Source organism: Mobula birostris, chromosome 16 (assembly GCF_030028105.1).
Source record: "Mobula birostris isolate sMobBir1 chromosome 16, sMobBir1.hap1, whole genome shotgun sequence".
NCBI classification, from domain to species: Eukaryota; Metazoa; Chordata; class Chondrichthyes; order Myliobatiformes; family Myliobatidae; genus Mobula; species Mobula birostris.
In genome coordinates this window covers 76,504,131-76,531,033 of record NC_092385.1, presented here as the reverse complement: position 1 = coordinate 76,531,033, position 26,903 = coordinate 76,504,131, and the positions used below count along the sequence as shown (strand labels likewise).

At 43.0% G+C, this 26,903-nt stretch overlaps 1 protein-coding gene across 4 annotated transcripts in view; it reads right to left on the bottom strand.

The window, feature by feature from the left end:
- LOC140211240 (interleukin-17 receptor C-like) overlaps positions 1-18,486 on the bottom strand; it is a 102,354-nt gene extending 83,868 nt beyond the window's left edge. For 2 of the 4 annotated variants that reach the window (XM_072280882.1, XM_072280883.1), the window contains exon 1: positions 17,853-18,486. In XM_072280882.1, the coding sequence (XP_072136983.1) occupies positions 17,853-17,951 (99 nt within the window). In that variant the 5' untranslated portion in view covers positions 17,952-18,486. The remainder of the gene's footprint in view (positions 1-17,852) is intronic. The other 2 variants (XM_072280885.1, XM_072280884.1) reach the window with 2 other exon arrangements.
- Between the last annotated feature and the right edge of the window lie 8,417 nt (positions 18,487-26,903).

Genomic DNA, 26,903 nt, shown 5'->3' with positions numbered 1-26,903 from the left:
TACTTCCAAGCACCTTAAAACTGTACCCTCTTGTGTCAGCCACTTCAGCCCTGGGAAAAAGCCTCTGACTATCCACACAATCAATCCTTCTCATTACCTTGTACACCTCTATCAGGTCACCTCTCATCCTCCGTCGCTCCAAGGAGAAAAGGCCGAGTTCACTCAACCTATTCTCATAAGGCATGCTCCCCAATCCAGGAAACATCCTTGTAAATTTCCTCTGCACCCTTTCTATGGTTTCCACATACTTCCTGTAGTGAGGCAACCAAAACTGAACACAGTATTCCAAGTGGGGTCTGACCAGGGTCCTATATGGCTGCAACATTACCTCTCAGCTCTTGAACTCAATCCCACAATTGATGAAGGCCAATGTACCGTATGCCTTCTTAACCACAGAGTCAACCTGTGCAGCAGCTTCGAGTGTCCTATGGACTCGGACCCCAAGATTCCACTGATCCTCCACACTGACAAGATCTTACCATTAATACTATATTCTGTCATCACATTTGACCTACAAAAATGAACCACCTCACGCTTTTCTGGGTTGAACTCCATCTGCCACTTCTCAGCCCAGTTTTGCATCGTATCAATGTCTCGTTGTAAGCTCTGACAGCCCTCCACACTATTCACAACACCCCCAACATTTGTGTCATCAGCAAATTTACTAACCCATCCCTCCATTTGCTCATCCACGACATTTATAAAAATCACTGAGAGTAGGGGTCGCAGAACAGATCCCTGAGGCACACCACTGGTCACCTGCCTCCATGCAGAATATGACCTGTCTACAACCACTCTTTGCATTCTGTGGACAAGCCAGCTCTGGATCCACAAGGCAATGTCCCCTTGGATCCCATGCCTCCTTACTTTCTCAATAAGCCTTGCATGGGGTACCTTATCAAAAGCCTTGCTGAAATCCACATACACTACGTCTACCGCTTTACCTTCATCATTGTGTTTAGTCACATCCTCAAAAAATTCAGTCAGGCTTGTAAGGCACGACCTGCCTTTGACAAAGCCATGCTGACTATTCCTAATCATATTATGCCTCTCCAAATGTTCATAAATCCTGCCTTTCAGGATCTTCTCCATCAACTTACCAACCACTGAAGTAAGACTCATTGGTCTATAATTTCCTAGGCTATCTCTACTCCCTTTCTTGAATAAGGGAACAACATCCACAACCCTCCAATCCTCTGGAACCTCTCCTGTCCCCATTGATGATGCAAAGATCATCGTCAGAGGCTCAGCAATCTCCTCTCTCGCCTCCCACAGTAGCCTGGGGTACATCTACATGCTCAAGCCTTTCAGTTCGCTGTAAGTCATCCCTACAATCGCCAAGATCTTTTTCTGTGGTAAATACTGAAGCAAAGTATTCATTAAGTACCTCTGCTATCTCCGCCGTTTCCATACACACTTTTCCACAGTCACACTTGATTGGTCCTATTCTCTCACGTCTTATCCTCTTGCTCTTCACCTCCATGATTTCCTCCTTTTCTGCAGCCATGACACTATCTCTGATCAACAGTGCCACGCTCCCACCTCTTTTGCCTCCTTCCCTGTCCTTCTGAAACATCTAAAGCCTGGCATTTGAAGTAACCATTCCTGCTCTGACCCATCTAAGTCTCTGTAATGGCCACAATATCATAGCTCCAAGTACTGATCCAAAATGAATAAATTTCCTGCTAGGCTATATTTACGCCAGCTCACAGATACTGCCTCCACTAATGACATACATTTTAACTGTCTGTCTTATTTTACAATGGCAGCACGTCAAAATCCTTTCACACAACTGCTTTTCTGATCTCAGGTTTTGGTGTGCATTGGGAACAGTGTAGCATCACATTGGAAGGAAATTAATGTGTATATTGGGTAATGGACCACAGTAATCAGCAAAGATGCACCAGGGTGTAGGCCTGAAGGGGATGGGGGAAGGATAAGGTTGGAGAGAGAGGGATTGAAGTGCAAGGAAAATCAGAGGATTATCAAAACTTGTTCTACCATTGATAATAATACTTCCTTTATGGTTGAACATGGGTGACAATAGCTCAGCATCAACAAACCTGGAAATCCATTGTAGACTGCACCAGTGTTGAGCACAAGGAGGAATCTCTCACTTCTGTTTGATGGTGGGCTGGCAGGTGGGACAGATGAAAGTTGGAGAGATTAACACATTAGTCAAAACTTTGAGATTCAAGTCGAGCTGCACCCTTGGGTGGGAGGCAGGAATGTGAAATGTTGCCTCAAATCAGGGGTCTGGACCTGGATTGGGATCATAATCATGAAAGATGATTGGTGGTGTTGAAGAAGTTAGCACTTCTCCCACAGCCTAGAATAAGGATAAAATTCAGAAAATGGGGTTTTGGGGGTAGACCTGGTGAATGGGACTTTGTCGGTGTGGGGAGTGAACATTTTTGAAGGTAAGTTATGCTAGAATCTAAAGACAAAGTGTGAGCAGATGGAGTTGTGGTACATTGATCTTTATATGCTTGGGAGTGTTCAAGGAGACAACTACCCAAGTAAAGCATTCAGGGGTGTATCCAGACCTTGTCGAGGAGCAATGTCCTTAGGCATGGTTATTCAGTAAGACAGAAATATCCCAGAACCCCTTTGAACATCGGGGGAACCGTGCACAGGGAATGACATCATCCCATGGGACATCTGACATAAAGCTTGTATCACCTATGCAAGCATCATTTATGTCGACTTTCTGGAGGTGTTTTAACCCATAGAGTAGAGATGTAGTGTGGAGAGGAGGTTAGTAGGAGAGTCTAGGATCTAAGGACACAACCTTTGAATTGAAGGATGTCCCTTTAGGATTGAGATGAGGAGGAATTTCCTTGGCCAGGAGGGTGTTGAATCTGTGAAATGTTTTGCCATGGAGGGTTGTGGAAACCACATTATTAGGTATATTTAAGGTAAAGATTGATGGGTTCTTGATTGGTAAAGGGTTTAAGGGTTACACAGAGAAGATAGGAAAATAGGGTTGAGAAGAAAAATGATCAGCCATGATTGAATGGTGGAATAGCCTAACTCTGCTTGCATTTGTTATCCCTATCCTCTTACCCCTAGGTATCTTTGCAATTGCAATCCACACCACAAACAGATGATAGTTGCATATTTTGCCAAGTAAGAATTCCAAAAAACTCCTCCCATCCTATGCCCCAGTTCCTATAAACACAAACTGTGAGGTAAATATATTTAAGAGCACCCTTTAAACCTCGTGTTAGATAACATTCTGATATCCCTGTTTATGTGGGCAATGATAACATCAGGGATTGCGATAGCAATGCTCATTGCAACACTTCCAACTGAAAAAATAACAAATGAAGTTCATGAAAATACTCAGATCTTGTCTGTGCATTTCACCTCTCACTATCTCACAACATAACATTATTTAAATTATATTTACAATCTTTTCACTCTTCTTGTTAGGCCTACAAAAATACCTCTCAGTTCATGACACTTGCACAGTGTGAGAGTTCAACAATAACACGGTGGCAATGAAATCTCTAATTAATTTCTTTCGAGAAGCCGGTTGTTTTATCTTCCTCGGTGCCGATGTGTTGAAGTAGATAACAGCACTCTAGCAGGATGCTAGTCTGACGCAATGAATTTCAGCATTTCATTTAAAGCAATGAGGGAATATTACAAAACTTATTTAACTCCATTTGGCTGAATTGAACATGTTTTGGTGAGCTGTAATAATGCTCTACAGCGTATTTTGTATTCCTGTTAGTTAACTATTTCAAATAGGATTACAGGATATGCTGCTAATTAAAAGACTGACTCATCATATCTTGTATATACATGTTGGATTTCTTATAGATTCATTGAGTTATATAGTACAGAATAGGCCATTTGGCCCATCTACCTCATACTGAACAAGATGCCTCTCTAAACTACTCTCATTTGCCTGTGTGGCTCATATATCTCTCAACCTTATCTACGCAAATATCTGCCCTAATGTTATTTAGCAGTGAAGATCGAAAGGTGAATTCAAGTCCAGGGTAGTGAGGAAAATCCCAATCAGTGGGAAATGGTTGATCAGAGAGGTGAAGGCAGGGTCACTGAATCAAGGTGAAGGTGGAAAAGAGAGGGAGAAAGGACATGGGCGGACAGAGAAGAATAGGAAGGAAAGAATAAGAGGGCAAGCACACAGAAAGGGATGAAGAAGAGGGACTGGTAAAGAGAAAGAAAGGCAGAGAAATGGAGCAGAAGAAAAAGACGTGAGAAGGGTAATGGAAGGGAACAAGGACATTGTAACTGGGAAAATTCGAAGACAGGGAGAAGGGAACATCTCAAGGTAGGCCTCAACAAGCCTTGGTCATTCTACTCAAATTGGTGTGCTATTTCATACACCAGGTTTTTTACTTCCAATAATGAGGAATGTTAGGGTTGGTCTTACCACAGGCTGGAATTATACTGATACTTTGGGTAGCCTGGCTGAATCTAACAGAGAGAACTTTGAAATGTTACAAAGAAATAAAGAAACGTATTCACCTTATTGACAATCCTGTTTTAAAACTGAACTTCCTAAAGTAAGGCACTTCTCAATTTCTCAGTCCTTTAACAAAAAAAATGGAAGATCCCAAGTACGAAAACATAACATTGGGTATTTCACAATAAGTTGTATTCACATATGGCATTCCCACAGAATCAAAAACCATGGGAAAAAGTTCCAAAATTTTCCTCAGAATCGGCAATGTGCTATCTGCCTGGAGTGTCAATGAATCCTGTCCAACTTTGTCTGCAGTGTCCATGACCCCTGTTCAACTTTGTCTGCAATGTCCGTGAGCCCTGTCCAACTTTGTCTGGAGTGTCTATGACCCCTGTCCAACTTTGTCTGCAATGTCCATGAACCCTGTCCAACTTTGTCTGGAGTGTCTATGACCCCTGTCCAACTTTGTCTGCAATGTCCATGAACCCTGTCCAACTTTGTCTGCAATGTCTACGAACCCTGTCCAACTTTGTCTGGAGTGTCCATGACCTCTGTCCAACTTTGTCTGCAGTGTCCATGAACCCTATCCAACTTTGTCTGCAGTGTCCATGAACCCTGTCCAACTTTGTCTGCAGTGTCTATGAACCCTGTCCAACTTTGTCTGCAATGTCTACAAACCCTGTCCAACTTTGTCTGGAGTGTCCATGACCCCTGTCCAACTTTGTCTGCAGTGTCCATGAACCCTGTCCAACTTCGTCTGCAGTGTCTATGAATCCTGTCCAACTTTGTCTGCAGTGTCCTTGAATCCTGTCCAACTTTGTCTGGAGTGTCTATGACCCCTGTCCAACTTTGTCTGCAGTGTCCTTGAATCCTGTCCAACTTTGTCTGGAGTGTCTATGAACCCTGTCCAACTTTGTCTGCAGTGTCTATGACCCCTGTCCAACTTTACCTGGATTATGGTATGAACCCTATCCAAGTTTACCTGGTCTGTGTTATGAAGCCTACTTCTACATAGAACAAGATTCCAGTATATTTCTGCAAAGTTACAACAGTGGGTCAGGGCCAAACTGGCGGTAGCTCATGGTTCATGTCACATTTTGGACATCATCAAACTACTACAGGAATATCTTAAATACTCAAACCTGGTTTATTTCATCTTTAAAAATCCATCAAAAGTTATGTTAAATTTTAATTCTACTTTCATTTTAATTCTACTTCCCATTCCGACATGTCAATGGCCTCCTCTATGATGATGCCACTGTTAGTTTGGAAGAGCATTTTCCGTCTGTGTAACCTCTAACACGATAGCATGAAAATCGATATCTCTACCTTCTGGTAATTTCTCCCCCGTCCCCTTCTCTGTCTATCTCTTACCATTTCTCTTCCCCTTCCTTTTTTTCTCTGGTCCACTCTCCTCTCCTATCAGATTCCTGCTTTTTTGGACCTTTACCTCTTCCACCTTTCACCTCCCAGCTTCTCACTTCATCCCCCCCCCCCACCCACCCAGCCACATTCCCCCTCACCTGTTTTCACCTATCACATGCTAGCTTGTACTCTTTCCCCTCCCACCATCTTCTCATTCTGCCTTCTGTCCCTTTCCTTTCCGGTCCTGATGAAGGGTCTCAACCTGAAACGTTGACTACTTCCTGACCTGATGAGTTCCTCTAGCATTTTGTGTGTGTTACTCTGGACTTAATCTGCAGTATTTCATCTTCAAAGTTAAATATATACTCAGTGGCCACTTTATTAGGTACAACTACACACCTGCTTGTTAATACAAATATCTAATCAGCCAATCATGTGGCAGCAACTCAATGCATAAAAGCACCCAACATGGTCAAGAGGTTCAGTTGTTATTCAGGCCAAACATCAGAATGGGCAAGAAATGTAATCTAAGTGACCTTGACCTTGAAATGATTGTTAGTGCCAGGCAGAAGGTTTGAGAATCTCAGAAACTGCTGATCTCCTGGGATTTTCCTGCACAACAGTCTCTAGAGTTTACAGAGAATGGTGTGAAAAAACAGAAAAACATCCGGTGAGCAGCAGTTCTGCAGGTGAAAATGCCTTGTTAAAGAGAGGGGTCAGAAGAGAATGGCCAGACAGGATCAAGCTAGCAGGACGGTGACTTTAGCTCAAATAATCACGCGTTAAGCAGAAGAGAGTTTCTGACCGCACAACATGTCGAACCTTGAAGTGGATATGGGCTACAGCAGCAGAAGACCATGAACATAAACTCAGTGGCCACTTTATTAAGAACTTTCTGTACCTAATAAAGTGCCCACTGAGTGCATGTTCACAACTTTTCAATGGTATTCCTACTGCTATTAGCATATTGTTAGCTCACTGTCACTGGATTTTTGGATTGACTGTATCAAGCTTCTGGTCTGGAATTTTTTTTATTAATTTCTCTCCTAGAAATACCTTTAGCCCTAGTTATTTTCATCAGTGTAGTTGTGATGAAGTTCCCAAAGCAGAAGCATTATAAAGACATGCTGTCTGATGAAAATGACTCCCACACACGGTTTAAAGTGACGGAGGAAAACAGTAGATTCTGATTAATTGGTCCATTGGTTAATCAGCACAGCCATTTATTTGGGACAACTCTAAAAGAACAAAAAAAATCCAGAAACTATCCAGAATTCCCTTTGTTTATTTGGAACACTGTACCACTTAATGGGACAGGAAACTGGTGGAGAACAATTTCTAACTAACGTCAGTCACACGTACTTGTGTGGACGTTCGACACAATACTGTGCTTGGAGTAAACAATTTTTAAATAGCATTATTTGCATGTGCTTGCGTTCAAAATGCAGTGACTGATAGTTGGCAAGAAATAAAAAGTAAGACAGTTCAGAGCTGTCTTGCTCACTGTGGTATCAAGCATTCAGGTTTGGAGATGCCAGAAATGCCCAGGAGTGACTATAGAACAACTTCACTCCTTCAACAAGTTAGGAACTACAAAGAACTTGAATTATATTGAAAATTATCTTGAATATTACAATGAAAATGAAGATTTGGAGGATGAAATCATCAGCAGCATTGTATAAAGGCAGTCTCTCATCTGCATCAGGTGCCTGTGCTGAATTTGTTCACCCATAGTCACACTGTACAATGGATGAATTCTTCTGCTTATAACTATTAGGAACTAGTTCACAATTTTATAGTACTGTAGTAGTATTGATAGTGTTCTAATTTGTTCTGTTTTTCATTTAAATACAATAATTATTAAAAATCTGAAATGCAAAGGGACTTGGGAGTCCTTATGCAGAACACCCTAAAGGTTAACTTGCAGGTCAAGTCGGTGGTGAGGAAGGCAAATGCCATGTTAGTATTCAGCTCAAGAGGTCTAGAATACAAGAGCAAGGATGTGCTGCTGAGGCTTTATAAGGCACTGGTGAGGCCTCACTTTGAGTATTGTGAAGAGTTTTGGGCCCCTCATCTTAGAAAAGATGTATTCGCATTGGAGAGGGTCCAGAGGAGGTTCACAAGGATGATTCCAGGAATGATAAGATTATCATGCCAGGAACATTTGATGGCTCTGGATCTGTACTCACTGGAATTCAGAAGGAAGAGGAGGGAATCGCATTAAACCTTTTGAACGTTGAAAGGCTTAGACAGAGTAGATGTGGAAAGGATGTTTCCCATGGTAGGAGAGTTTAGGACAAGAGGGCACAGCCTCAGGATAGAGGGGGAGAAACAGAGATGTGGAGAAATTTCTTTAGCTAAAGGGTGGTGAATTTGTGTAATTTGTTGCCATATACAGCTGTGGAGGCCAAGTCATTGGGTGCCTTTAAAGCAGAGATTGATAGGTTCTTGATTGGACATGGCATCAAAGGTTACAGGGAGAAGGCTGGGAACTGGGGTTGAGGAGGAAAAAAAAGTTTCAGCCATGATTGAACGGCAGAGCAGACTCAATGGGTCAGATGGCCTAATTCTGCTCCTATGTCTTACAGTCTTAAATAATTTGTTATTGAATTAAATGGCAGTTTGTTTTTTTATACCTTTTTAACTATTTTTATGAAACTTCTGCTAATTTGGGCAGCTGCTTAATTGGGCCAAAATGTATTGGTCTCAATATGTCCCAATTAACCAGAATCCACTGTATTGCAACACTTACTCAGTGACGTACAATTTCATTAGTTGAACAGGCTATATGAAAGTGTACTACACACAACCCACATGGTGTTGTGCAACATGACCAAGTGAATCATGCTTTCGTCAATCTCTCCTTCCATAGTCACTCATATAAGTATTGTAATTAAATATAAAGAGAATCAAACAACAAGTTCCTGTAATGGTAACCATAACACCACTCCTTTGGGTTCACTTCAGTGGAGCAAATTTGCCATGCTCATCTAACCTACCCTGTGACATCTGACCCGACACTGTAGTTGGCTCCGAATTACCTCTTTGGCTCCAGAGCAATTGGGAATGAACCGTAAAAAGCATAAAAAAATATGCCAAGTAACAAAACCCAGGGTTTGTAGACGAGGATATTTTCTCTGCTGGAATGTATCACAAACCACCAAGTGTTTCTCCTCTCTTTAAAAGGCAGACCTAATAAAAATTCTATTTGACTGAGACGCAAACTCATACAAAAATGAGACATTTTTTTGTGCCTGTGGATTTTAGCCATTTTTGGTGTAACCAGTTCATCAACATTGATTTAATAGACATGAAACCAGTTGTCTTATTATTAGTAACCAGCTTAATTTTACTCCCTTCAGCTAAATTTCATCATTAGATCATAAGACATAGGAGCAAAATTAGGCCACTCAGCCATCAAGTCTGTTCCACTATTTCTTCATGGCTGATCTATTTTCCCTCTCAACCCATTCTCCAGCCTCCTCCCTATAACCTTTCATACCCTCACTAATCAAGAACCTGTCAAGCTCTGTCTTAAATACACCCAATGATCTGGCCTCCACAGCTGCCTATGGCAATGAATACGACAGATTCACCATCCTCTGGCTAAAGAAGTTCCTCCTGATCTCCACTCTAATGGGCCAAAACTGTTCACAATAATGCAACTGAGGGCTCACCAGTGCTTTATAAAACCTCTGTGTTACATTCTTGCTTTTATATTCTAGTTCTCTCGAAATGAATGCTAACATTGCATTTACCCTCTTTACCACCAGCTCAACCTGTAAATTAACCTTTAGGGAATCCTGAACAAGTCCCTTTCAACCTTGCATTTTTCAGTTTTCTGCCTGTTTGTCTAAGCTTCTGTTGCTTCTACCAAAGTGCATGACCATACACCTACTGACACTGTATTCCATCTGCCACTTCTTTGCCCTTTCTCCTAATCTGCCTAAGTCTTTCTGCAGCCTCCTTGCTTCCTCAACACTACCTGCTCCACCACAAAGCCGTCAATTCCATCATCCAAATCATTAACGTACATGTAAAAAATAAGTGGTCCCAACACCAGCCTCTGTGGAACAGCACTAATCAATCACTGGCAATCAACCAGAAAAGGTCCCCCTTATTCCTACGCTTTGCCTCCTGCCAAGCAGCCAATCTTCTTGTCCATGCCGATACCTTTCCTGCACTACCATGACCCCTCAACTTTTTTAGCAGCCTCATGTATGGCACCTTGTCAAAGGCCTTCTGAAAATCCAAGTACACAACATCCACTGATTCTCCTTCTCTATCCTGTTTGCTATTTCTTCAAAGAATTCCAACAGATTTGTCAGGCCTTAAGAAAACCTTGCTGTATTTGGCCTATTTTATTGTGTGCCTCAAAGTACCCTGAAACCTCATCCTTAACAATTGACTTATTCAAATATAACACCTTCACACCTGTATTTGTCACCCTTTTTGATTTTGTCCCTGTTACACTGCAGTTCTTCCCACTGTTGCCCTATCATCTGCCTGACCTTCCTTGCAATCTCACTACACACTGTATCTAGTTGTATACTAACTGTCCCATCCACAGACCTATCACTCCAGTTCCCATCTTCAACCAAATTCATTTAAACCCTCTCCAATAGCTCTAGCAAACCTGCCCCCAAGGTTCTCCTTGGGTTCAGGTGTAACCCGTCCTATTTGTACAGGTCATGCCTTCCCTGGAAGAGATATTTCCTGTTGTATAATGTCTGTGTAGGGATCAAAATTACCATCTTAAACAGAATCTGCTCCATCACATATTAAAGCTTGTATCAATGGATTGCAACATTCCTCGAAACTCCAGTTGAAACGCATTGACCTCAACAAAATCTAACATGATTTTTTTCAGCATTTTCACATGACTGCTTATTTCCCAGAAATAATGGCTATTTCTTTGTTGTTCCACAATATTCTGGAAATTTGACCAGTAGGAGTTGCCTATGCTCATCTGATGTAATTTCTACACTACATGCATACAGATTGAAATCATTCACTTTACGATGCTCCATTTGGGGAAATGAGCCGTTGTAATCCCAGAAGTACCAACTGCAGCCCACCTTCTGAACAACCTGCATTCCCTGTACAATGCTGGACTGGTATTCTGCTAAAGATAAGACCCATCACTTATCTTCTATCCAAAAGGTTCTCCCAACTTATCAGAACTCCTATCCTACCAATCTCATCATAAAGCCTTCACATTAACCTGGACCCCAATACCCAACTCTCCAGCCTCTGACAACCCCAAGATCACTGTTGTGAACATACAAAGGAGTTAACCACTTGGCCCCTCCAACCTACTGCACCATTGGTGCTGATCTGATTTTACCTCAGTTCTGCATTCCTTCCTAATCCAGTCCCTTTTGCTCCTTGTTGATAAAGAATCTCCACCTTCAAAATATTCAAAACCTCTGCTTCCACCACAATTAGAGGAAAGGAATTCCAAACATACAGATACATGACCATCTGACAGGGAAAAAAAGATTCTCTTATCCTTGTCTTAACTTGACAACTTTTTTTTGTAAACAGTGACCCAGAGGTCAAATCACTTCCTGTAGAAACATCCCTTCAGTCTCCTTATACTCCCTGCACGCTCCAGAATCAGAATCAGGTTTAATATCACTGGCATATGCCATGAAACTTGTTGTTTATGGTAACAGTACATTGCAATGTATAAGAATAAAAAACTATAAGTGACACTAAGATACGTATATATTATTGTCACTTATAGTTTAAGTATGTAATTTTATATTTACCAGGGGTGATTGATAAGTCCGTGGTCTAAGGTAGAAATTGTCAATTTTAGAAAACCTAGCACATTTATTTCTCAACATAGTCCCTTCCTACATGTACACACTTAGTCCAGCAGTCGTGGAGCATACGGATGTTGGACCTCCAGAAAGTGTCCACAGCAGGGGTGATTGATAAGTTCATGGCCTAAGGTAGGGAAGGAGATGAGATATACAGCTCTTGTTGCAAGCACGTGCACGTCAACTCTTTGAGTGATTATGCAGGAAGGTTGAAGTTAATAACTCATCTCCTTCTACCTTAGGCCACGAACTTATCAATGTGTGTGTGTGTGTGTGTGTGTGTGTGTGTATGTATATATATTACAAATGCAGTGTGATCAAAGAGCAAAAGAAGAAAAAAATATGAGGAAGTGTTCTTGAGTTCATTGTCTATTCAGAAACCTGATGGTAGAGGAGAAGAAGCTGAATATGAAATGTAGTGTGTATATTTTCAATCTCCTCCACCTCCACCTTGATGAGAAGGTAGAAGAGGGCATGTGCTGGGTGATGCATGCCCCATTTCTGAAGTATCACCAGGATGCTGGGGAAGCCCATGATGGAGCTTCCTGAGCTTTGTATGATCCTGTCCAGCCCCTCCATTACAGACAGTGACACAAGCAGTTAGAATGCTCCTTGAGGTCCATCAGAAGAAATTTACGAGTCTTTGGTGGCATACCAAGTCTCCTCAAACTCCTAAACAAGATTGCTGTCATGCCTTCTTTATAATTGCATCAGTATGTCAGACCCAGGGTAGATCTTCAGAGATGTTGACACCCAGAGCTTAAAACTGCTCACCCTTTCCATTCCTGATCCCTAGATGAGAACTGGCATGTGTTCCCCCAACGTCTCCTTCCTGAAGTCCACAGTCAATTCCTTGGTCTTCCTGACTTTGAGTGCAAGGTTGTTGTTGTGTCACCACTCAACCAGCTGATCTGCCTCGCTCCTGTACACCTCCTCATCACCATCTGAAATTCTGCCAACATAGTTGTGACATCGGTAAATTTATAGTTTGAGCTGTGCCTTGCCACACAGTCATGGATGTAAAGAGAGTAGAGCAGTGGGCTAAGCATGTACCCCTGAGATGTGCCAGTGTTGATTGTCAGTGAGGAGAGGATGTTGTTTCCAATCCTTACAGACTGTGTTCTCCAGATGAGGAGGTCAAGCATCTGGTTGCAGAAAGAGGAACAAAGGCCCAGGTTTTGGAGCTTGTTGATTAAAACTGAGGACATGATTGTGTTGAATGCTGAGCTGTGATTAATAAGCAGCAGCCTGATGTAGATATTGCTATTGCCCAGGTGATCCAAGGCCAAATGGAGGACCAGTGAGATTGCATCCATTGTAGACCCATTGTGGCAGGTAAAGGTCCTTCCTTCGGCAGGAATTGCTTCTGGCCACGACCAACCCCTGAAAGCACTTCATCAGTCGATGTGAGTGCCAGTGGGCAATAGTCACTGAAGCAGCTCGCCCTGTTCTTCATGGACAATGATGGTTACCCTTTTGAAGCAGGTGGGAACCTGCAAAGCAGTAAGAGATTGAAGTCAAACACTTCCACCAGTTGATTGGCACAGGTATTCAATGCCCTACTGGGTACACCTTCTGGCCCTGATACCTTGCAAGGGTTTACCCTCTTGAAAGATGTTAGGATGTTGGCCTCCGAGAGAGGGGTCACAGCATCACCAATGCTGCAGTGACTTGCACAGGAGTAGTCTTATCCTCCCTTTCAATGCGTGCATAAAAAACATTGAGCTCATCTGGGAGTGAAGCATCGCAGCCGTTCATGATGCCTTGTAGGAAGTACTGGCTTGCAAACCCTGCCAGAACCTTGCGGCCGATTCCACCTCTGACTTCAATCAGAATGGTTTATTCACTCTTAAAACAGCATTCCATAGGTCATACCTGGACTTCTTATATAGTGCTGGGTCGTCAGTTTTGAATGCCTTCAAGGGTATACCAGACACACCCAAACCAAAAGCCTTGGATGAACCAAGAGATTCGTAGTCTGCTGAGGGCTAAAAGGCACACACTCATCCATGCAAGTCTCATTAAGTCAGTGACAACTACGGCACATTCTTTCAGATCTGAAGATAAATCCAGTCCACCACCTCAAAGCAGTCCTGTAGGACTCCTCCAGCTCCCTTGACCATAAGTCTTTTGTCTTCACTGCTAGTGCTTTACAATCTGCCTATAAACTGGGAGTAGAAGTACAGTCAATTGATCAAGGTCTGGGCATGGGATGGCAGAGTATGCGTACTTGATGGTGGTATAACAGTAGCCAAGTGTTGGGTCCTCTGGTTCCACAGATGATACATTGGTGGTAATTGTTCACAGACTTCTTCGAGCTGGTCTGGTTGGGAAGATAGGGAAGGCATCTGGGTGCACTGTTTCATGACTGCTGATCCTGCTGCTCAGTTTCCCCAGTGCCCAACTGTCTGGTTTTTGCAGAGAATGGTGAAACCATCGGGCTACGGTGCAAACTGACCTACCTTAATTGCTGAAGTTCCCTATTTCAATACTCCAATGGATGGCCCTCTCAGCATCTGATAACACTCCTATTTCCTCCCAAGACTTGGCAAAGATCCCAGTGTAGGCTCCTTACCATATTCCGCTGTATGTGTAACACCGATTCAATGCTGCCTTAAGTTTTCAGTGTTAAAAAGTTCAAAGTAAATTTTTATTATCAAAGTACATATACGTCACCATATACAACCCTGGATTCATTTTCCTGGGGGCATGCTCAGCAAATCTATAGAACAGTAACTCTAACAAGGTTGTAACTGTTCTTGAACCCAGTGGTACAAGTCCTGAGGCTCTTGTATCTTCTATGTGGTGGCAGTAGTGAGAAAGGAGCACAGCCTGGGCAGTGAGGATCTCTGATGTTGGATGCTGCTTTTCTCCAGCAACGTTTCAGGTAGATGTGCTTGATGTTTGGAGAGCTTTACCCATGATGTATTGGGGAAAATCCAGTTCCTTTTGTTGGATTTTCCCTTCAAAGACCTTGGTGTTTCCATACCAGGCCGTGCTGCAGCCAGTCAACGAATTCTCCACAACACATCAGTAAAAGGTTCTCAAAGTTTTAAATGTCATGACAAATCTCCACAGAAATCCTAAGGAAGTAGGAGCATTACCATGCTTTTATGGGAATTGCACTCACATGTAGAGTCCAGGACAGGTCCTCTGAAGTAGTAACACCCAGGAATTTAAAGTTGCTGACCCTTTCCTCCTCTGATCTTCTGATGAGGACTAGCTCATGGACCTTTGGATGCTATATCCTGAGGTCTACAATCTGTTTCTTGGATTTATTGACATTGAGTGATAGGTCGTTGTTATGACACCACGCAGACAAATTTTCAATCTTCCTCCTGGATGCTGATTTGTCACCACCTTTAATTTAGGCCACAGCATTGGTGTCATCAGCAAACTTGAATATGGTGTTGGAGCTGTACTTAGCCACACAGTAAGAGGTGTAAAGTGAGTAGAGCAGGGGGCTAAGCACACAGCCTTATGGTGCACCTGTGCTGATTGAGATCATAGAGGAGATGTTGTTGCCAGTCCAAGTTGACAGGGGTCCACAAGTGAGGAAATCTAGGATCTAATTGCACAAGGAAGTATTGAGACCAAGGCCTTGGAGCTTATTGATCAGTTTTAGGGATGGTGGTAGTAACTGCTATTGACAAAGAGCATCCTGAAGTAAGCATCTTTGCTGCCCAGATGACCCAGAGTTGAGTGAAGAGCCAATGAAATGGCATCTGCAGCAGACCTGTTGCTCAGGTAGGCAAACTGGAGCCGAACTAAGTGGCCTCTCAGGCAGGAGCTGATTAGGTTTCAACACCAGCCTCACAGAACACTTCATCACCGTAGATGTAAGTGCAACTGGGTGATAGCCTTTCAGGCAGATTGTCTTTAACCCAATAACATGCCTTATTGGATTTACTATTTAAGTCATTGCATCACCAAATAACATTCCAATCTACCCTACATTGTAAATTGTGTACTGTCGCCATGACAATATAGATTGACACACCCTACAAGTATAAGATAGACATAATTCCTCAAAAATACCTCTAAGGCAATTATAATGAGGCATGTTCAAAGTGTGGAGCAACTAAAATTACTTCCACTGAATTAAGAGCTAGGAAGCAAGTGACCAGTGTGGCACTCCTTTCCATCAGAGGCAAGGGACCAGAGTAGATCTCCTGTCCAGAGGCAAGGGACCAGAGTAGATCTCCTTTCCATCAGAGGCAAGGGACCAGAGTAGATCTCCTTTCCATCAGAGGCAAGGGACCAGAGTAGATCTCCTGTCCAGAGGCAAGGGACCAGAGTAGATCTCCTTTCCAGAGGCAAGGGACCAGAGTAGATCTCCTTTCCATCAGAGGCAAGGGACCAGAGTAGATCTCCTTTGCAGAGGCAAGGGACCAGAGTAGATCTCCTTTGCGGAGGCAAGGGACCAGAGTAGATCTCCTTTGCGGAGGCAAGGGACCAGAGTAGATCTCCTTTGCGGAGGCAAGGGACCAGAGTAGATCTCCTTTCCATCAGAGGCAAGGGACCAGAGTAGATCTCCTTTGCAGAGGCAAGGGACCAGAGTAGATCTCCTTTGCGGAGGCAAGGGACCAGAGTAGATCTCCTTTGCGGAGGCAAGGGACCAGAGTAGATCTCCTTTGCAGAGGCAAGGGACCAGAGTAGATCCCTTTGTCTCATCCTCGTTTTACCAGTTATGCTACTTTGAACCTTTTTTTTACATAAAAATATCTATTAAAATTTCTTAAGATCAAAGTCTTACAAACAATATTTTTAAATGAGTTAATTTTTTCTTAAAGCAGCTTCCATTAATGACCTCCAGGCCGTGCTCTCTTCTTACGGCTGCCTTTGGGAAGGAGGCACAGGAGCCTCAGGACCTAGAGCACCAGGTTCAGGAACAGTTGTTATCCTACAACCATCGGGCTCCTGAACCAACATGGATAAATTCACTTGTCTCAACCCTGCACAACCTATGAACTCACTTTCAGAGACTCTACACGTTTTGAATTTTTTATTTGTTCACTTATTATCTGTTTATTTTTTTTGTATCTGCACAGTTTGTCTTCTTTTGAGCATTGGTTTTATGTTCCTCTTTGTTTATGAGTAGATTCTCACTAATTCTATTGTGAATGCTCGCAAGAAAATGAATGTCAGGGTAGTATATGGTGACATATAGAGTATGTACTTTGATAATAAATTTAACTTGAACTTTATCCAACATAGTTTAGACTATGTTGAACTTTATTCACAGATTCCTTGCATATTGGAGCCAGGCGAAGTGTGATTTGGGTGTTGCCTCGTTTCTTCAGCATTAAACAGTGATATTTGAGATGCCATTTGCACTTTCTGCTGCCTGGAATTTCCCCGCGGACCCTAAACGTCACATGTCACATTGTCTGATATATTGATCACATCCATTGAACCAGTCCAGCCCTACAAAAGCATGGCTGTCACCAGCATAAAACAAATAACTTTGTGTACAATTCATGGCCCTGATATCAGTCCCTCCACTAATCTCTGGGTTCAAATACTCAGTATCAACTACAGCTCAGTTCCTCAGAGTCAGAGTATTATGACTCCAGAGACTTGTCTAACTTCATGGGTTACATTAAATGATGAAGGAATTACTTTTGATAAAATATTATTCAGAATGCATGTAGTGCGCAGTACAGGTAAGCAGCCGTCTCTCATTCACAAGGAATTCCCTGCCCCGGAGACCCGCTCACTGAGAATATTCAGATGCAGGCGAATGTTTTTATTTAAATATTAAGGGAATGAAGAAAGAAAGGCAGAATTAATATTTCAGGTCACCCACCCTTCATCAACACGCTGATGTTATTCCTTTCTCTGCTCATAAGTGCTGCCTGATCTGCTCAGTGTTTTGATTTCAGATTCCCAAATTCGGCTGCGTTTTATTTTGATTTTCAAGCAATTGTGTCGGCGCTGGAAACTGGCTTTGTGGTAGAATTCTCCGGATTGCCGGAGAGGGCTGAATGACTGCCTAATGTTTCTATTTCTAATGCGCTTCTGCTTTCCCCGCACACATTTCTTCGGTGGACGGAGATAATGGAAGAGAAAAAGACTCTCTAGTTACGGGTGGGAGTGCAGCGATTGAGAGAGAAGAATAGAGAGAAAGTGGAGGGGGGGGGGCGTGATAAAAAAAAGTACAACATTCCGTACAAGAGTTTCAAGAAAGTAACTATACTCCATATTAAATTTCTCACCTCTTGAGGACAGGTGACCTCATACAGAGGTCCTTGGAACTTCTCCAGACTGTGGACACCAGAGAGCCAGAGCACGTAGCAGAGGTAGAACCTCATCATTAACTAGGGGTTCTGTAAGAAGGGGTGCCGTTCGAACCGATCACTTTGCCCACGTCCCATTCCACTACGTGACTGTTTCCATAACACCCAGATCCGCAGGGGCGTGCTGCCCAGGCATGCTAACGGCCGCCAAGAAAGCCCACCATAAGTATTTTTCTCCCTCTCCAGCAGTTTCTGTTTTCCCCTCCGCCTGTCTGCCGATCTTGGATCGAGACGACTGAGCCCGCAAGTCACCTCTCAAGCAGGTGCCGGCGCTTCCGCCTGGAGAGCAGCCGGTTCCGCTGGGTCCTACCGCCCAGGTTGACAGAGAGGTTCGCAGCTAATTCCAAGTCAGCAGTCGAAAGGAAAGATCCAGACTCCAGGTGTAATAATATTTCCCTTGTTTGTCTACAGCTCCCCGCAGAACCTTCTCCAAAAAGCCAAACGTTTAATAACGCCTTTCGCGTTCGCATTGGGTCCCGAAGTGTCTGCCAGTGATGAGTTATTTTCGGAATGCTGTTACTCACTTGGGCTGAAACTTTCAATCAAAGCAAGGCTGTCCCTTCTTTGGAATTGTACTGTTACGCAATTCTGCGGTTAGGACCGGGAAGGCGTTGCTGACTGCGTGGGGAGTGAAGATCCGGAGTTAGTTGGCAGGGAGGGAAGGAAAGAGTATGTCAGTTGGGATAACTGGATTGGGACACCAGGCTAAATGTTCCCTGCCTGCCGTACTGTTATCCGGGCATCATCAGTAAGGAGTTTGTATATTCCCACCGTGGAACGCAGGGCTTTCCTCCGGGTGCTCCGGTTTCCTCCCACATTCCAAAGACAAACGGTTTAGTAGATTAATTGATCATTGTAAATTTTCCGTGATTAAGCTAGGTGGGTTGTTGGTGGCATAGCTCGAAGACTCAATTCCGTGTGGTATCTTCAAACAAATCGTGGCTGATTCATTATTCCTCTCAAATGCAGTCTCCTGCCTTCTCTTTATTACCTTTGATGTCCTTACTAATTAAGAACCTATCAACCTCTGCTTTATTTATAGCCACTGACTTGTCCTCCACAGCTGTCTGTGCCAATTAATTCCACAGAGTCATAGCATTGTTACAGGACTGGAGGAGGTCACTCACCCTTTAAGTTAGTGATGGGAACATGTATGGAAAAACAAAACAGCCTGCAGATGCTGGAAATGAAATGTGCACCTGGGCAGGGAAACGGAGCAAATCTAACATGTTTTGAACTGCAGGAAAAAGGGAGGGTTGTAAAGAACAAATGTGATGTCTATGAAAGGTGGTGATGAAAACAACAATGGGATTGTGAGATTCTTAATGTTGCAGATGCTGGAAATCTGAAATAAAACAGAAAATTCTGAATATCGCACAGAATATTGGAGGAACACATCTCATGTCATGGTCCGGTCCTTGAAGTCCGCATTCCGGTTCACGGTCTGGTCTGTGGACTCAGGACTCTGGGTCTTCCAGCTGTCCATCTTTGGGCTTGCAATATAAGTAGCCTTGGGATTGAGTGTGGGCTGCTGGTTTGTCTTGTCAGTCCCCCATGGAGCACCCTGCTGATGGAAGGCTAGTGAAACCATTTGTGATTTCTAGGCCTGGTTAGAGGATCACTGCTTCATGGAGCCTTGTTGCCACTTGTTGGAGTGGTCTTTGTGGTATGGATTTGGCTGTTTCCTGGGCAAGCTGAGTGGCTGCCAGCTACTCTGAGCTAGGTAGAGATCTGGCTGTTTTTGCAGCCAGCTGAGGTTGCTGGCTGAACTGAGACTTGGAGCTACCCTGGAGCAGAGATGGAACTGTCTGTTGTTCTTTGGTGTTTGTCTCTTCTTGTTCTTGCCTCCGTTGGGTAAGTCTGGCTGTTCTGCTATTACCTGATGGAGGGACCTGTCCCACCTTGGTGTGGAGATGAAGTTGAATCCTGGCTTGTCTTAGGATAAGTCCTGGCTCTATGTTTATGTTCTCTCCTGTCTCATGTTAGTGTTGTGTTAAAGATGAGTCCCGGCTTATCGAAGGATAAGTCCTGGCTCTGTTGATGTTTGGTTCCCAGTCTGTCTCTGAGCTCCAAGACCCCAAGCCCCGAGGACCCTGCAGCCAAGCCCCAAGACCCCAAGCCCTGAGGACCCCAGCCTGCAGCCAAGCTCAGGACCCCAGACCCCAGCCACGTCCTATCCTGAAGCCATGTCATGTCCTTGCCTGGTTCTGGGGTCTGAGCCTGAAGCAAGACCCAGGTTCTGGGTCCTTGTCCAGTCTCTGGCTTGGAGTCCAAGCCTTGTCTCCTAGTCCATGGTTCCTAGTCCTGGTCCCACTTTCCCTAGCCCAAGTCTGTGTTCTTGTCCCTGCTCCTTATGCCCTGCCCTTGTATTCATTTGGTCCATTTCTGACACTTTGCTCCCCTTTCTTGATCTCTCCATCTCTGGAGGCAAACTGTCAACTGACGTATTTTATGAAACTACCAATGCCCACAGCCATCTTGGCTTACCTCTTCCCACCCTATCTCCTGTAAAATGCTATTTCCTTTTCTCAGTTCCTTCGTCTGTCACATCTGTTCCCAGGATGAGGTTTACCATTCCAGGACATCAGAAATTTCCTCCTCTTTCAAAGAATGGGGTTTCCCTTCCTTCACCATTGATACTGCCCTCAACCGCTTCTCCTCCATTTCCTAGACATCCGCACTCACCCCATCTTCCCACCACCTTAACAGTGATAGAGTTTCTCTTGTCCTTGCCTGCACCCCATAAGTCTCCACATCCAACACACCATACTCCACAACTTCCACCATCTCCCAAGAGATTCTACCACTAAACATATCTTTTCCTTCCCCTACTCTCTGCTTTCCACAGAACTGACTCCCTCCATCATTCCCTTGTCCATTTGGCCCTCCCTGCTAGTCTCCATCCTGGCACTTACCCATGCAAGGGGCCAAAATGTACACCAGCTCATTCACCTCCTCCCTCCCCTCCCTTCAGGTGAGGCAACACTTCACCTGCGAATCTGCTGGGGTTGTCTATTGTGTCTGGTGCTCCCAGTGCGGCCTCCTCTATATTGGTGAAGCCCGCTGTTATTTGGTGGACAGTTCCATTGAGCAACTCTGTTCCATCTGCCAAAAGCAGAACTTTACGATGGCCCAGCATTTTAATTCCGATTCTCATTCCAGTTCTGACATGCTGGTCCATGGCCTCTCCTTGTGCCATGATGAGGTCTCCCTCAGCTCCTAGAGGAGCAACACCTTGTAACCTTGTATTCCATCTGGGTAGCCTCCAACCTGATGGCATGCATATTGAATTCTCCTAGTTTAAAAAATAATCCCTGTCCCTTCCTTCTTCTATTTGCCACTCTGGCCTCTTCTCACTAAGTATCACCTCTCCTACATCCCTTCCTCCTATCAGGTTCTCTAGCCCTTTACGTTCCTCCTCCCTTGCTTCACCTATCAGCTTCTAGCTATTCCTCTCCCCTCCCCCACCTTTTCGTTCTGTTGTCTTCCCCATTTCTGAAGATTAGTCTTGACCTCAAACGTCTCAACTGTTTATACATTTCCATGGCCACTACCTGACCAGCTGAGTTGCTCCAGCATTTTGTGTGTATTGCTTTGGATATGTACCTGGAAGAAAATAATTTGCAGGGTTACGAAGAGGGGTCATGGGACAATGGGTCTAATTAGAATACTCTTGCGTAGAACTCAGTGGGTTCTAGTGTGAATGTATAGATTGCTCAAACTTTACATTTTGGGCAATTTTCTTTTACTTTTTAAGAGAACTAATAATATAGCAATGAAGAAACATTCTCTATTGATTTTGATTTCCTTTGGCTTAAGAATAAAGTCTTAAAAATCATTTTAGAATAATGTTATGAAACACTTGAATACATAGAGTGGAAGATACGTTTGACTTCCACAGATAAAAGTACAATTCATTATTTTAAATACAATAGTAATTTAAAATCTCAAAATGAAGAGATGTTTGTTAAATAAAAGTATGTAAGGTTATAGGGCAAAGGTAGGTGTATTGAGTTAAATCACAGATCTCAGTATATGGTAGAACAGGTTTGAACTGCAAAACCTGCTCCCACATTCCAGTAATGCAAAGGTATTGAAGGAATGGTATGGCTATTATACTGTTGTATAATTAGAATGTGGATGGACAACCTCCAAAAAAAGTCTGTTTTCTGAAGAAAAAAAGCACTTGAAGTATTTGCTTTGCCAACCAGTTGGTCAGACCCTATACTCTATTGGTCAGTTCCTTGTTAGATTAAATGTTTTAATTAGTTTTGGATAAAACGACTGATTTTTGTGGTATGAATTCCAAAATTTGGCTGTTTCCATTGTTTTTCTGTATTTAACCTTGTGCAGTGAAGTCAATTTGACTGGACTGGTCAAAGAACACTGAGGCTGTCTACAAGAAGGGTCAGAGCCATCTCTATTTCCTGAGGAGACTGAGGTCCTTTAACATCTGCTGGATGATGCTGAGGATGTTCTACGAGTCTGTGGTGGCCAGTGCTATCATGTTTGCTGTTGTGTGCTGGGGCAGCAGGCTGAGGGTAACAGACACCAACAGAATCAACAAACTCATTCGTAAGGCCAGTGAAGTTGTGGGGATGGAACTGGACTCTCTGACGGTGGTGTCTGAAAAGAGGATGCTGTCTAAGTTGCATGCCATCTTGGTCAATGTTTCCCATCCACTACATAATGTACTGGGTGGGCACAGGAGTACATTCAGCCAGAGACTCCTCATTCCACCGAGATGCAACACTGAGCGTCATAGGAAGTCATTCCTGCCTGTGGCCATCAAACTTTACAACTCCTCCCTTGGAGGGTTAGACACCCTGAGCCGATAGGCTGGTCCCGGACTTATTTCATAATTTACTGGCATAATTTACATATTACTATTTAACTATTATGGTTCTATTACTATTATTTGTGGTGCAACTGTAATGAAAACCAATTTCCCCCAAGATCAATAAAGTATGACTATGACTTGATCAGACCATTTTTCAATTTGAATTCCTCAGGAATTATTTCATAGTTTTATCACATAATCATTACCCTGTTCACTCTGTTCCCAGATATCCTAATTTTGCAGTTACGCTGTTAACTGTTTTCATTTTCAGCAACTTTGTGGGAATTTTTTTTAAAAGTTGACTAGTGCAGCTGGAAGTCTTACTAACAGAGACACTAGATTTGCTGCACTGCTGCAACAGATCTGTCCCTCAGTTCTAACCTCCAATTAAATCAAAGGCAGTTGCAAATTTCCTACTACTTTTTTTTCTGCTAGATCACTAGAGGATGGTTCTGCAGAAAGAAGTACGTTAGAAAATGGTACCGAGGAGCTTGTCAATTTGTGTCATTTATCATAAACTTAACAGGCAACTGGTACACTTTAAAGAAAACCGTTTTCTGTGCTTTAAAACCAGAAGCTCTAAATGCATAGCAGTGGATCTAGTCATGAGAGACATGTGTTTCCCTGGGAAAGTAGGGGGCATAGATTTAAGGTCAGAAGGGAAAGGTTTAAGAGGGACCTGAGGGGGGACTTCTTCACACAGAGGCTGGTACACATGGAAGTAGATACCAGAGGAAGTGGATGAGGCAGGTGCAATACCAAGATTTAACTTGGACTGTTAATAAGTAAGGTTTAGAGGAATGTGGAACAAATGTGGGCAAGTACAGTCTAGGTTAGATTCAGCAAGATCACGTTGGTCAGAAGGGCCTGCTTACATGCTATATTACTCTATGACTCCACGAATCTTAATTAAATTAAGGGGTCAGAATCAGAATTATTATCACTGACATATGATGCGAAATATGCTGTTTAGGGGCAGCAGTACAGTGCAAATTCAGAAAAATCTGTACATTACATACATAAATAAATAGCATAAAAAGTATAACCAAATCCTTGAGTTCCTGGGCCATTCAGAAATCTGAACGCAGAGGGGAAGAAGTTGCTCCTATATCTGAGTATTGGTCTTCAGGATCCTGTACCTCCTCCTTGGTGGAAGTTATGAGAAGAGAGCATGACCTAGAATACAATAAACCATAAGGCATAGGAGCAGAATTAGGCCATTTGGCCCATTGAGTCTGCTCTGCCATCAATCATGGCTGATCCCTCTTCAGCCCCACTCTGCAGCTTTCTCCCCATACCCTTTGATGCCGTGGTCAATCAAGAACCTATCAATCTCTGCCTTAAATACACCCAATGACTTGGCCTCCACAGCTGCCTGTGGCAACAAAATCCCCAGCTTTAACACCCTTTGACTAAAGTAATTTCTCCACATCTCTGTTCTAAATGGGCATCCTTCAATCTTGAAGTCATGTCCTCTTGTCCTGGACTCCCCTACCATAGGAAATAACTTTGCCATATCTAATCTGTTCAGGCCTTTTAACATTCAGAATGTTTCTATGAGATCCCCCCCCCCCCCATTCTCCTGAACTCCAGGGAATACAGCCCAAGAGCTGCCAGACGGTTATACAGCTCTCATTACATGCACAAGCAATTCAATGCTTTGAGTGATTATGCAGAAAGTTTGAAATTAATAACTCATCTGTTAATAACTCATCAGGTGTGATTGATAAGTTCATGGGCTAAGGTAGAAGGAGATGAGTTATTAACTTCAAACTTTCTGCATAATCGTTCAAAAAGATGAACTGCATGTGCATGTAACAAGAGCCGTATAACTCATCTCCTTCTATCTTAGGCTACGAAGTTATCAATCACCCCTGCTGTGGACACTTTCTGGAGGTCCAAGATCCGTATGTTCCACAACTGCTGGACTGTGTGTAAATGTAGGAGGGGACTATGTTGAAAAATAAATGTGCTACGTTTTCTCAAAATTGATTCCTTCTACTTTAGGCCATGAACTTTATCAATCACCTCTCGTATTTCGTCTACCAAATTGCATATGCATGCATTTTCCAATATTGTATTTCATTTGCTGCTTTATTGTCCATTCTCCTAATCTGTTTAAGTCCTTCTGCACCCTATCTGTTTCCTCAACACTACCTGCCCCCTCCACCATTCTATGTATCATCTGCAAACATAGCATCAAAGCCATCTATTCCATCATCTAAATCATTTATATACAGCATAACAGGAAGCACTGTGGAACACCACTAGTCACTAACAACCAACCAGAAATGGATCCTTTTATTCCAATTTGCTGCTTCTTACCAATCAGCCAATGCTCTAAACATGCCAGTAAATTTCCTGTAATACCATGGGCTTTTAACTTGGTAAGCAGTTTCATGTGAGGCACCTTGTCAAAAGCCTTCTAAAAATCCAAATATACAACATCCACTGCATACCCTCTATCTATACTACTTGTAATCTCCTCAAAGAATTCCAACAGGTTTGTCAGGGAAGATTTTCTCCTAAGGAAACCATGTTGACTTTGTCCTATCTTGTCCTGTGGCATCAAGTACTCCACAACCTCATCCTTAACAATTGAATCCAACATTTTCCCAACCACTGAGGTCAGATGGACTGGTCTATAATTTCCTTTCTGCTGCCTCCCTCCTTTCTTGGACACTCTCATGGTGGTGTCTGAAAAGAGATTGCTGTCTAAGTTGCATGCTATCTTGGACAATGTCTCCCATCCGCTACATAATGTACTGAGTGGCACAGGAGTACATTCAGCCAGAGACTCGTTCCACCAAGATGCAACACAGAGCGTCATAGAAAGTCATTCCCGCCTGTGACCATCAAACTTTACAACTCCTCCCTTGGAGGGTCAGACACCCTGAGCCAATAGGCTGGTCCTGGACTTATTTCATAATTTACTGGCATAATTTACATATTACTATTTAACTATTTATGGTTCTATTACTATTTATTATTTATGGTGCAACTGTAATGAAAACCAATTTCCCCCGGGATCAATAAAGTATGAGTATGACTATTCCTAGTGGAGTGACATTTGTAATTATCCGGTACTTTGGAGCCATGACAAAGTCCAATGATTTTTGAAAGATCATTGCTAATGCCTCCACAATCTTTACTGCTACCTCTTTCAGAACCTTAGGGTGCAGTTCATCTGGTCCGGGTGACTTATGTACCTTTGGGTCTTTCAGCTTTTTGAGCACCTTCTCTCTTGTAATACTAACTGTGCTCACTTCTCTTCCCTCACACCCTTCAACACCTGGCACACTGCTAGTGTTTCCACAGTGAAGGCTGATGCAAAATACTCATTTAGTTCATCTGCCTTTTTCCCCCATTGTTATTTCTCTGGCCTTGTTTTCTGGTTGTCCTAGATCCACACTCATCTCCTTTATTTTTATATACTTGAAAAAGCTTTTTCTATCCAACTTGACATTGTTTGCAAGCTTGCTTTCATATTTCATACTTTCCCTTCTAATGATTCTTTTAGTTGCTCTCTAGGCTTTTAGAAGCTTCCCAATCCTCTCTCTTCCCACTAATTTTTGCTTTGTTGTATGCCCTCTCTTTTGCCTTTACATTAGCTTTGACTTCCCTTGTCAGCCACGGTTGTACTATTTTGCCATTTGAGTATATTTTTATTTTTGGAATACATCTATCCTGCACCTTCCTCATTTCCCCCAGAAACTCAAGCCATTGCTGCTCTATTGTCATTCCTGCCAGCATCTCCTTCCAATTTACTTTGGCCAACTCTTCTCTCTCATACCACTTAAATTTCCTTTACTCCACTGAAATACTACTATGTGAGACTTTACTTTCTCCCTATCAAATTTCAAGTTGAACTCAATCATATTGTGATCACTCTCCTTAAGGGTTCCTTAACCTTCAGCTCCCTAATCACCTCCAGTTCATGATGTAACACCCAATCCGGTCTAGCTGATCCCCTAGTAGGCTCAATGACAAACTGCTCTAAAAGCCATCTTGTAGGCATTCAGCAAATTCACCCTCTTGGGATCTATTATCAACCTGATTTTTCCCAATTGACCTGCATGTTAAAATCTCCTATGACTACCATAACATTGCCCTTTCGACATGCCTTTTCT